The sequence below is a fragment of the Poeciliopsis prolifica genome, unplaced genomic scaffold, assembly GCF_027474105.1.
Source record: "Poeciliopsis prolifica strain line A6 unplaced genomic scaffold, Auburn_PproV2 SCAFFOLD001, whole genome shotgun sequence".
Classification (NCBI taxonomy): domain Eukaryota; kingdom Metazoa; phylum Chordata; class Actinopteri; order Cyprinodontiformes; family Poeciliidae; genus Poeciliopsis; species Poeciliopsis prolifica.
In genome coordinates, this window is record NW_026562376.1 from 16003807 (window position 1) to 16016401 (window position 12595).

At 38.4% G+C, this 12595-nt stretch overlaps 1 protein-coding gene across 1 annotated transcript; it reads right to left on the minus strand.

The window, feature by feature from the left end:
• Positions 1-709: 709 nt before the first annotated feature.
• On the minus strand, positions 710-12245 carry uri1 (URI1 prefoldin like chaperone). Its single transcript, XM_055037660.1, has 11 exons — positions 11831-12245; positions 9529-9563; positions 6460-6538; positions 6144-6279; positions 5079-5170; positions 4930-4993; positions 4585-4780; positions 2856-3087; positions 2612-2763; positions 1629-1869; positions 710-1403 (listed from the first exon to the last, which is right to left on the minus strand). The coding sequence occupies exons 1-11, from the start codon at positions 11900-11902 to the stop codon at positions 1215-1217; spliced, it is 1488 nt and encodes a 495-aa protein (XP_054893635.1). The 5' UTR covers positions 11903-12245; the 3' UTR covers positions 710-1214.
• Positions 12246-12595: the final 350 nt, after the last annotated feature.

Consider the following 12595-nt stretch of genomic DNA (forward strand, 5'->3'; position numbering starts at 1 on the left):
AAATAAAAATTACTGAAATGAAAGTTGGATTTGTCAACTTATCTATGTAGCTACAAGGAGCGTGAATAAATGTGATAAGCTTTGTAAACAGATTCACAAACAGATTTTCTCTCACTGAATTAATGTACTCTACTGCTTATGGATGGTTGTGCATGTATGCAAGCAACAGACTAGCTCATAATTTTCTCTAGAGTAACAAAGTTCCACATAACCTTAAAAGGTTAGATTTTTCAAAAATGTGCAACATTATGCTGATACAGTAAAAAAATTAATGTATTTGGAATGCAGTAGCCATCCAAGATTGATGGTTGAAATCAAGAATAACTATTGATAAATCTGCACTAGAGTCTACACTATCCATGTCTATGCCCGCTGTAAAATAGTTGGAACACTGACTTCCTTTAAATCTCGACTAAAACTCACCTGCTCAGAGTTGTACTTGAACTGTACATGTACCAGAGAAAATGCAAACTCCATTAAGAAAGCCAGAATCTTCTTGCTGCAAGACAACAGCTCTAATTACATTAAATATCCGTCAGCGGATTTCAAACATCTGAGACTTTTTCTGCTCAAAAACTTTGATGTTGTATTTGGATCGTCTTTACTTTAAGTGAAGGGAATTGGTTTAGTGATATTGCTTTTAAAGGCTTTGGTGCACTACACCACAAATGGTGAAAAAAAGTAAATGCACGTCAAAACAGCTGAAGAATCATATTTAACATATTTATTCAGAAAAATACCTCCCAAACAGCAGTAAGGTTTTATAACTACTGAGAAACTGCATGTTCGTTACAAGGTGAAAAAAAAGATGTGGGTAAAAGTACTTATTTTTGTTTTAGTTCCCATCAGTTTTCTTTTCTACATAAAGCTTGTCACAAAAGAATACATACATTCATCTTGTAGGTCAAAAGAAAGTAGAAGTTTCACTGTAGCAACAAATGCTTGACAAAAAGAAAACAATGCAACTCATCCAAAGTGTCAAAAGCTAGTGTCACCTTCCCTACAAACAGCAAGGGTCGGGAAAGAAGGAGAAAATGTAAATGGTTCTAGCTATCAGGTTGAGGAGAAGCAGAAACAAGACAGATTTATTAATAGTGCCATGACAAGTATCCTTTTGATCATAGAAACGGGAAGATGTAAGATGATCCGAACAAGGGAGGCAATTGCTTGTGTTTTGTTGTTTTGTTAAAAAGAGAAGAAAAAGACCCAAAAAGTCATTTTTGCTGCAGCCTGGCAGCTTTGAACTTCGATACCCTCTTGGGCGCCTGCTCAGGCGAGGGGACGTCAGGTGCAACCTCCTCCTGCTTCCTCTCCAGTATGGTTGGTAAAGCAGGTGGGACGATGGTCAGATGGGGCACTGCTGTAGGCATCGGGTCCTTTTCTACCACTGTACCTGAAAAAGCCTGAGAAAAAAAAGATCAATTAAAAGAGAGCAAACTGGCAATGGCATCATCACGTTTATTCATGTGAAATGCTCAATAATAGGTTTGTACTGTATGGTAATTAATCTGGACACATTCAGGTCACCGTTTCCACTCTAAACAAATGTTCTGAAGCTCAAATGTGCCGCGTTTATGCACCAGCTCTGCACAAGTAAAACGCTGACGAAGACCCAGGACGAAACTAACTTCAAATCTGCTGGGAGTTTGCAGAGGCATCGCGGTTGGGCTGTCCTCCTCAGTGATGCCGTCGCTGGTGTCGCTGTGCGTCATCTCATCGTGGCTGAAGCTGCGTCCGATCATCCTGCGCTCCTCAAAGTCGGCAGCGCTGCTCTCGCTGGTGTCGCTGCACACGCTGTTCTCCCGGCTACGCGACTTCAGGATGGACTTCCTGGGGATCGGCTCCCCGTTCTTCACGTCCACGAACAACCTGACCCAAAAGCAACAGTCATGTTTCATCAGCTGCACTTCCCCACGTGGGATGGGCTTGCAGTGCTTTGCAGAAAAATTAACAATCATTAGTTTTTTGTGGGGCGTTTTTCCCTTTTGTTCAACTGCAACCGCAAACTTCTCTGTATTTTAATGCGATTTTATGTGACAAAAAAACGGTTTTGGACATGAAAACTGGAAGTTTTGCATCTATGTTCAACCCTCATTAATCTGTCTCGCCCAAATAAAATCTAGTGCAACCAATTCTCGTTCAAAGTCACTTGTGCGTAATTTAAATCCAGAAATTCTGTGAAGGCCTCAGAGATTAATTAATTAACATTACATTAAGATTAATTAAAAAACATTACAGCCAAGCAGTGAAGCAGTCAGGTCAGGGATAAAGTTGAGAAGTTTGTACCAGAGTTGGGTTATAAAACAATATAACATGCTTTCCATATGTAGCTGAAAGCATGTCTGCATATCACATAGTACAGAGGCTTTGTAATTAACTTCATCCAGGGGTGTGGAACCAGAAGAACATCAAAAACATGAAGGACACCAACTCTTGAGGCCTGGTTCAGATCAAAGCATGTCCATTTGCTTTGTGTTACTCTATCACATGGAACCCCAGTGAAACATGTTGAAGTTTGCGACTGTAACTTGACAAAAACTAAAAAGTTGCACGAATGTGAGTATCTCTGTGTTTATGTCAAGGTCTGCAAAGAGGTTTGCTTTGCTTTTACCTGTAAATATCAGCTGGTGTGGTGATTTTATGAAGTTCGTGATGTGAGTGTCCATTACTGTGGCCGTTCTTCTTTTTCCTTTTTGAATGCTCCTTCTGCTCTTTTCTTTCACTGAACTTCAAGGTGGTGTTTTTACCTGTGTTTATCCTCACCTGAAATGAAAGAAACAAGTTAAGTACAACCATAACAACAAATATTTTTAAGATCTCATCCAAGATGTTTTTTTTTTTTTAAATGAGCCGACCTTCTTGGGTTCAACAGTGTGAGAGAAGAAAATGGTTGGCAAACAGCTGCCATCCTCCTCCTTGTAGTCTTCCTCTTTCCTATCTGTGAGTGGCTGTATGCTGTGAGGCACAGAGCTCCAGCTTGGCTTCAAACTCAGACCATTCACCGGAGGTGCAGCATCTGCCTCCTTCTCCTCCTCTGATGAAGATGATGATGTGTCTTCACCATTCATGTCTGCATTATCAGATAATCTGGAGGGGAAAAAATGCACATCACTCTTTCAAGATTTGTAAAATAAAGTGGAGAATAGTGGGACCAATAAATAGTGGTGAAAAACATAATGTTTTTAGACATTTAAGGATTACAACATGCAGATAGGTCGCTACATTTAACAATTATGGCCTTCAACCCAAAGACTTTAGTTTGAGAAGCTCAAGACCAACACTTCATGCGAGTTTCATCAGATATGTTTGGCTGAAAAAAATATTAGTCATATTAAAACAGAGAGGACACAAGATAACATCAGTCTGCCACTGAACCAAACTCCTTCCTTGAAAAGATTGAAAGCTGATAAAGCTGCAAGTTTGCTAAGGATGTTCAGAAACAAATGATAGGAAGGACATTGTGGTCTTAGAACACTATAAACATTAAAATTGCTATTTTCCTTAATGATCATAGGAATCGAATTTGTGCTAATTTGTGGTTTTTTCTTTTTTTTACAAAAAGATTTTAAGAGCTTTACAAAGTTGTTACTAATCCAATTAAATGTAGAGTATTTTTTTATTTAACTTTTAAAAATAGATCCTTTTGAGACAGAGTGTTGATATTTACTAAAACAGCATTCAAAAGTAGAAAATTAAAGCTTTGGAGAAAAAAATGGATTCTATCAATTACTGTTCTGACTCTACAGACTCATCAGTTGTTTCATATAAGGAAACAACTTGTACGAAGTTGTTTCCTAAAGCCTCAAAAAAAAAAAATATGTAGCTAGTCGAGCTATTTCAGTAATTCAATTGATATTGCTATATAGGTTCATTACACACGGTGATACATTTTGAGCGTTTATGTCTAATTCTGATGGTTTTGGCTCACAGCTAAGAAAACCTAGAAACTCAATCTTTCTGAAAATTACAATACTGCATAATTTAAAAAAAGGCTATCTAATGGGAAAATGTTATTGTCAGGGTTTGCCCTACATATTCATGGAAAAGACTTGACAGTTGATGAGTAGACAACCATCCTCCTCCAGAATGGTAAACCACGACAGGTCATTGCTTAAGCCGCTAAAGAAGCCAATAGCTGTGCACCAGTTAATGGAGAGTGTGATCATATTTGTACTGATATGACTGTGTGTTGCCTTTTTTTGTGTCATCTTCTCTTGAGTCAACAGTCTCTGACAAACTGAAATGTGTGCTTTTCTTAATAGAAAACCAAAATCCATGCTAAAATACACATCTCTCTGAATGTCTTATGAATTCACACAGCAAGTTTCACTTTTTGATCAAAAACTTTGGACAATATTCTAAATTAAGTAGATCTACTGTTAATTTCACATTCTGTCACCTAAGTCCTTTTTTTGCCAAAACATGATTTAGGCAAAAAAAAAAAAAAAGATTGACTTAGCCCATTAGTTTAGAAAGATAACGATATGGAAAAATGTTTAAAGGCAACTTACAATGGAAAATAAAATCATAAACTTTTACCGTATTATTTTTACTGATTAGACTATATGATAGGTTATGCTGTACCTGTCCTGCTCGTCATGCAGCTCCTCCAGTCTCTCGAGTTCATCCAATCGAGCCCACAGCTCCTCCTCAGTCATGATGCCTTTCCTGCCCCCTGTGTCTCTGCTCTCTCCTTCATCCTCTTCATCCTCCTCTTTCAGATCAAACACCACATCTATCTTAGGCTGAGAATTTGGCTTGTGAGCTATTCTTTGCTTTCCTGTGAAGCAATAATCAGTTCACTCGTTAGCTCTAGGAAAAAAAACCCCAAAAAACACTAACTGTGGTAAGGAATTTAGCAGCACACTAATGGTTTTCTTTGCCTTCTCATAAGCCATTATTAAGTGAAATGAGGTCAGATAAATGTACCTTTTGTGACGGGCGAGTCATTGTTTCCCACCTCCTCTCTGATGTCGACATACTTCCCTGTATTCTAAATCACAAGAATGTCGAAATCAATGCTTTTGTCCTCGATTATGTCTTACGCAACGTCAGATATGCACAGAAATGCAACATACAGCTGACATGCTTTCCAGATCTTTTGCAAACCCCACTCTTGCTTCAAAGTTTTTCATGGTCTTGGCCACATCGTCCAACTGATTCCCCACGTCTGCAGAGAAAACAGATGCAGATGCGCCACGGTGAACGTGAGCGGAACCAGAGAAGCAAATGGGCCAAAACTGGCGGCAAGCAAACTATGGCACGCAGATAAAACGATGGGCTGAATGACAAGCAGTGACTGAAGAGTTAAAATCCTAAACAAGTCGGGGAAGAGGGGGAAGAAAAATGATGACACAAACAGTTGATAATATCTTCTGCCCTGAATACTACTCCGGATCATTAAATCTTCACAACAATTAAGCCCTTTCACTAATAGCAGCAGAGGGCCCTTGTTTCCATGGCGATTGGGAGCCCCTCCAGTCAGCGCATCAACTGGAAGTGAGGAAAGGTCAAATACAGAAGGCCTGACAACTCGGCCGCTGTCTGACACATTTCAGCTAGCTCTGTTTGTATTACAGCACTTAGCTCTGTAATAGCAGGGCGGGGAGGGGGTCTGTGGCAGCACATTTCTGCTTCACTAAACATTCTAATAATGTTCACATCAGAGATTGTTGCTTGGGTCCATTTGACTTGATATGAGATTTTTCAGACTTAGAATGAGCACAGAGAAACAAAGCAGCGATCTTTGTTTTATGACAAAAATAAATGCTCCGACAGGCTTGGATTTAGCCAAACAGCACAACGTTTAAACGTTTAAATCAATAAGCTATTAAAAATGCAAAAAAAAAAAAAAAAAAAAAAATGCAAAAAAAAAAAGCACTCAGTGTTGCTTTGCAGCTTGCTTAACAACAAATCTGCTCTTGCAAATGTCATTTACAAAACAGCGACACATTACACCACTAAAACATCATTATGCTCCAAACTCCAATGAATTCAAAGCCGTAAGAAATTAAAAACAGACAACTTCTTCACATGTGATATTCAGTCGCCCTCTGCTGGATGAACAGCGGCGTTGAACGACTAGATTAGAAAGGAGAACATTTAAAAAGAAAGATCCCCAGATGACAGGAAATGAAACTCACGTTTCTTTCTGTGCTCGACAATTTTCTGAGCTTGCTTGGTGGAGCACTTGGCGAACCAGTTGTCGCCCAGCAGCACTGTGACCTCGTTGGTGTGCACGAGTTTCCCGGGCATGAAGGCCAGAGGACCAAATGGCACCTGCTCAAGGTGCGGAGGATGGTGAGAAACAGCAGAACAAAAGGAGAAGTAGGCCAAATTAAGACAGGTGGAAGAGAGTTGGTGAGAAAGCAAAAAAGAAGCAACGCAACTTTCAGTAATGGCGGTTCAGTAATGAGTCAGTTTATGTGAAAGTGTCATTTAGACAAAATCTGCACTCACCATGATGTCATAACACAACTGATCGGGGAGAGTCTGAAGGCGATCTTCAAGGGCTTCATAGTCAGCCAACACCTTTTTCCTGTAGAAGCATTCAACCAACTCGTCAATAAAATATTTACATCAGAAGCATCCATCATACACACACATATTTACTTATTTATTATCCGCAATAAACAATAGCTTATTTGTCACCACCAGATGTCACCATTTCCTCCTTTTTGAAAGATGCTTTCAAACACAACTTCTAGCCAGGTTTAAGGAACTGGCTTGTTGAACCTTGAAAACTGAGAAGATGTCTAATTGTCTGTAATAGAATTCCTCTACACAAATCGTAGGACATGGCGACATGTAAATTCATCTGTGCTTCACTTTTACAGACAGTGGGGACTCTGTCCAACTTTTAGCATCATTTGGAAAGGAAGCTCAAAGAAAGGTAAACTCAGTGGACCTTATGTAAGCCAAGCTACCTGTACAGAGACCCATATGTTGCATCTGCAAACATATCTGCAAAAAAAGTTGTCATTCATGCGCTGAATTATTGTGCGAAGGTGTTGACTGACATGTCACATATATGGGACAACGCTGTGACCAAAGTCTGCTATGACATTCACGAACAATCCGATTCTTCTGGATGGATCTTTACTAAGTCCTATAGGACTGAAGCCTCACTGAGAGGCGCTCTTTCTTCTTGTGTTGCTCTGCTCTAATTATTATTTTACTTAATTAAAATATAGACTTATTTAATTGCCGAATAAATGAAACAAGAACGTAAGAACGCAGAGCATGCTCATTGCTCTTTGATTGTTTTCGTCACCTGTCATGGTGGCAGACAGGCTGAGAACAGTTATGGTTACTTCTTGCGTGTTGCACCTTTGTTTAATTGTGCAGACAATTGTGGTCTCTGACATGGGCGATATGGGCAACTGCCCGCCCAGGGAGTTATCTTTTTCGGGATGGCAGGAGACCTCCACAGATTGTAGCACAGAAATGAAAACAACACAGAATAAAGAGAAGTTTGAATTGATAATGATACTGGTTACATTTATTTCAACTCCTAAGTATTTAATATCCAGGTGTTTTTATAGGAATGTGGATCTTTCAAATTAATTTGAGAAGCAATTTTGATAGGTACACTTAATTTTATAGCTTGGGGCTTGTCTTGGTCTTGGGTTAGGTGGTCTTGACTATAATGCTGTAACATGGCTCCTAGGTTGCATGTCCTCCCCAACCCATCTTTTTTTCCGCCTCCTTTTTTGTTGGATTTCTTTCAAAATAAATGCCACTAGAGACAAAAAAAAACCAGAACTTCTTGCTATGTTAGGCCAGAGGATGAGATGTTTCCATCCCTGAAATTATGATGCATAGAATCACATATTTAAGTTTAAGCTATGTTGCGGAGAGTAAACACAATAAAAACATGTTTTATCTGTGTCGTTAATTAAAATGACACATTTCTGATGTATTAAAATTAAATGCAAGAGGTACACTTAATGATGTTGTATTAGCGATTAGGTAATGCATACAGCAAGTACTTTTACTTTTAGTACTTGAGTATTTTTAAAAGCAAGTACTTTTTTTACTTTTATTCAAGTAAAAATGTTAATATGGTACTTTTTCTTTTACTAGAGTACATATTTGTCTGTGTAGTTGCACTTTTACTTAAGTACATTGTTTGAGTACTTTCTCCACCACTGGGTATTTAGCAAGAGAGGTGAAAGGCCATCCAGTAGTTTCAATCAGTAACTCTGTCCCAGTTTTGCTTTCAAACAGGCAGGTTTACCAAAGGAAAACTTAAGAAAAATAAGTTGAACTCTCGGCTGTCTGTTTTAGCATCCACATGAGCCGACTTGGCACATAAAATTGTGTCTTGCTGCCCAAAAAAAAACTAATCAGTCTCAATTTGTTATTCTCGCTACCAAGTGTACTGAAGGAAGTACGCTTGAGTCAATGAAAATGTACTTGCAGAACCAGACCTGAACCTTTCTAAAGCTTGCACAATTTCAAAGTGTACCCACAATGGTGATTCAGTTTAATCTCCCAGTAGAGAGCTTCACTGATTTCCACTGTTTGCACACAGGATGCATCTCAAATCCTTTAATCAAGTCCACAGCCCCATCAGGCCTGTGTGTTTATAGTGCAATGGCACAAGTAGATGTAATAAATAGATATGACAGGAGGAAAAAACGAATAAAAATCAGATGCACTTCTTCAAATCATTGTATACCTGCAGATTTGAAGCTTTTTGCTCTCTGGCATAATAGTGGGGGCTCCTTTCTATACAACAAGTTTCCAGAAAGAAATACAAAACTTATTTGGAAAACTATGGCAGATATTTATACTGAAACACTTAGTTTGTTTGGCAAAGTTGCTGAAATACCTGAATGCATTAAGCTTCAGGTGGCCAGTGAATTTACATCTCAAAACTCTGACTTCTTCACTTTTTAAAAAAACAACAACAATTTAATGGAAAACTGAAAAAACATATCACTGGATAAAAAGATATTGCTGGGAAAGTAAAGATAGACAAGAGCTCCTGTAGAACTGAAACTTAACACTTCTGTCCCTATTAGGATGGGTCAGTGAAGTGCAGCAACATGAGGATTTGGTAACCTGCATAGGTTAGGTACTTTATTATCATTTAAATGATGGAAAAGATCAGCATGTGGGTTGAGGTAAAAATAAAGAGATCAGTCTAATTTCTGTGGAAAAGTATCTGTATATTATGTTGGATCCAAAACATTAAAACAAAGGCAGTTCCTTTATTTTCTTGTGGTTATCTTTTCAGAAACATTTCATGTGTCTCCCTTTGTTTTAATATGTCTGCTTTATTTAACAACACCCAATAAATAAATGGACCCAACTCTGCTTCTAAGTAAAATTAACTGGACATTTCTGCTACCATTTAGTAAGTAATTAAAATGAAAGCAAAGATGTGGCGATTAAAGGATGGATGTTGTGTGTTGCACCCAGTTCAAATGACATTATTGCTTCCAATAAATAATGTATTCTTCCAAAGTAAAGCGAAAAAAAAAAATAAAATCACACGATAATTATAAAAGCTATGCTTACCAGTGCTGAATCCGACTTTCACAGTCTTTCACCACCTGTTTTAGAATAAATAATGATAGTTTGTTTCAATTTCCTTTATTATTATTAGTGGTGTGTTCACAATATTTAGCAATGCAAAAATGTTAAAAAGACAGGAGGGAGTATTTATTTTTCACTAACACCTACACACAAACACACAGTCAGGTAAAAATAGAAATAATTGCTTTCTGTTGCAGAATTTCAAAATACAAAGTGAGAAAAAACCCATAAAAACAAAACGCATTACAAGAGTTAGGACTAAACACTGACAGAAAAGCAGCTTCCCAGATTATGATTTTAGATGTTCAGTTTGTCCCATTTTCTGGGACAAACAAATAAGTTCAGTTGTTTGGATCCTTCCATCCAGCTGATTTCTGTACTTTATGTTTTGCCTGAAATAGTTAACATAGTTAACATAGTTATAAACCTGATTTATCAATACAGTGGCAATGCAAGCAGCCCAACCTCAAACTACTTTAACTTACCAACACCACCTCTGGTTGACTGAAATAATGGTACCGTTGTACTCCAGAATCAGGCAATGAAGGCTTGATTGTCTGATAGGACTCGTCGTGTCTCCCTGGGGCACTTCAGTAAAAGCCAGGGTCAGATTTTAAATATATATCCCAGAACCAATATTGGTGTCCCAGTCAAACAATTATATTTTACACATGCAAAGTACAATAGGAACAAAGTAAATTATTTTCTGAAAATATTTTAATGTTTGACTTTTATAAAACATAGTAATCACGACATGTGGCAATATCATACTTAATAAACACTCCTAAAACTATATTTCTAGTAATAGCAACGGTTCAAAGCACTATATTCATAGACCAATACATAGTTATGGAGGAACCTGAAATTGAAGTGACAACTTTTAGATTGCAAGACGTCCAAATGATGTCAAATTATTCTGAAACTGATGTGGTATTCGCACATATTTTCAGCCAAACAAAATTTTAGTTCCGCTTAAGTGTCTTTCCAAAATGCAACTTACACCAAAAAGCTAAACACTGTTATTGACCTTTTATGTACAAGGAAGCAGAAGATATACCAAACAAAAGAGGACAAGTGGAAACGGTCAGTTGTGTAAAACATCATCTAAATGTTCAGGAGATCTTCAGATCCTTTTTCTCTGACATGTTGAATGCAAGGTTTCTGCAGACAGTACAGGTTAGGATTTTGCTTTTGTTGTGCCTCAAGTATAACCCATGACTGTCAATGGCCTTCTGAATATCATGTGGGTGAGGCTGAAGTCGATATCCAAGTCAAGGTTTTCTATTTGATTATTTATTGATTAAAGGATTATTTCAAACATTTAACGAATCCAGATCATCTTTGAAACACTACAGAAACCTGCAATTAAAAAAAAAAAAGGCACTACATTTTCTACTAGACACAGACTGCAAATTGTGCACTCTTTATTCAATTTGTAAAGACAGCAAGAGGCTGTTTTGAGGTGGTTTTTTTTAATGAGACTACCTTATTGCTTTTCCTACGTGGACCACTTTGTTCAACTGTGACTGATCAAAGTGTTTCACATAGAGACATCAAACCTTGACATAATTACACTACATCAATGACAGACACTAAAAAAGGAGTCAGTCATTTGTAAAAGAAACTGCCCAGGTTTGACTTGTCTATGTTTTTGTGAAGATGAACCCGATGTCAAGTCAAACAAGTCTATAAGACAAATCTTGTCTGTTTGAACAAACTGGATAAAACGTTAAAACCATTGCAGTCTGAATGCTGTAGGATATACAAGCATGGAAATAAAGTTTGAGAAGTTTATAATTGAAACTACAGCAAGTCAAGTGTAGCAAGAGACATTACATGTGGTGAAGAGCTCAATCGAAAGCTAACTTCAGCGTCATGTGAGGGGCGGAGACGTTACTCCAACTTTCACCTTTAATTTGTTTTTGTTTTTTTGATTGACAATTGATCCAAATATTGATTTTTGGCGAGTCCATAAAGCTCGGCAAGAACTACATGCGTTAAGGTGTAAGCCGCAGGAGCAAAGCGTGTGTCAAAAGAATCAAAACTAACCGAACACGCCTCCTTTAATATTTAAATGAAACTCAGACGTGACCGTTACGGGAGGAAGCTTCTCGAAAGCCGATGCGAAAGCAAGAGGAATCAAATCACGGAGTTAATTTTTCTTTTTTGCATAGCACATTTGAACAAATCCACTCGAGCCGAAACAAGCACACGAACCGCGTGGCCAGGAACCGACAGAGGCTCTGCTAACAGCAAAAGGCTTCGAGTGAACGAGTCAAATTACCTTTTGGTGTTCCTCTCTGAGCCTGACCACTGCGCCGAGATGAGCCGTGTCCGTGTTGCCCGTTTCAGCCATTGTCGGCCCAAATGCAAAGGGGGTAAATGTGCGTTCTGTGAACCCACAAAACAACGCTCAGGGGTTTCTGTGAGTCCTAAAGAAGTGTTTATGAATCCAGCAGCTTTTCCTCAGATGCGTCCTGCACACAGTCATCAATGAGGCAGCGATGAATATCCACACTTCCGGAGGTGATAGCATTTCACACTCTCATTTCAGGATTTCTGCATGACTCCCCGAAATATATCCACCGTTTCAAGATCCCAAAGAGCAGCCAGCAAAACACTCCTCGTCACTCTCGCTGCGCCATGAACTTCAACGTCAAGATGGCGGAAGTACAACAGAGACATCCGGTTAGAAGTTTCAAAAGAAAACCTTTCGTATCAAAGAGCGCAGCTGAAAGGACGGCCATCTTTATGATGACAGAACTTACAGAGAAATCAGCCAGCAAACATTATTACCAGAATATTTAGGAGACTTTTTCTAAATGATTTGCAATATATGACCCTTCAAGCAGCAATTTCTGAATGTTCCCCACAGGTTGCAGATTTTCTGACCCACTTCCAGGGAACATTCTCTAAATATTAAAGTTAGCCCCAACATTGACAGTACGACTTTATAGAAAAGATAAATTAATGTTCTGTAAAGTTTCCCTCAAGGTCACCTGCAGTGCTTGTCAACCTTAGTAACACCCAGCAGGGAGGTTTTCCTAGG

Excerpts from the sequence above, each read along its gene's own strand:
- uri1 (XM_055037660.1), bottom strand. The coding sequence starts at position 11,902 with ATGGCTGAAACGGGCAACACGGACACGGCTCATCTCGGCGCAGTGGTC. Across the intron at positions 4,781-4,929 it reads TGACTCGCCCGTCACAAAAG|GAAAGCAAAGAATAGCTCAC; the intron begins GTACATTTATCT and ends ATTGCTTCACAG. Across the intron at positions 1,404-1,628 it reads AAACTCCCAGCAGATTTGAA|GCTTTTTCAGGTACAGTGGT; the intron begins GTTAGTTTCGTC and ends TTTTTTTCTCAG.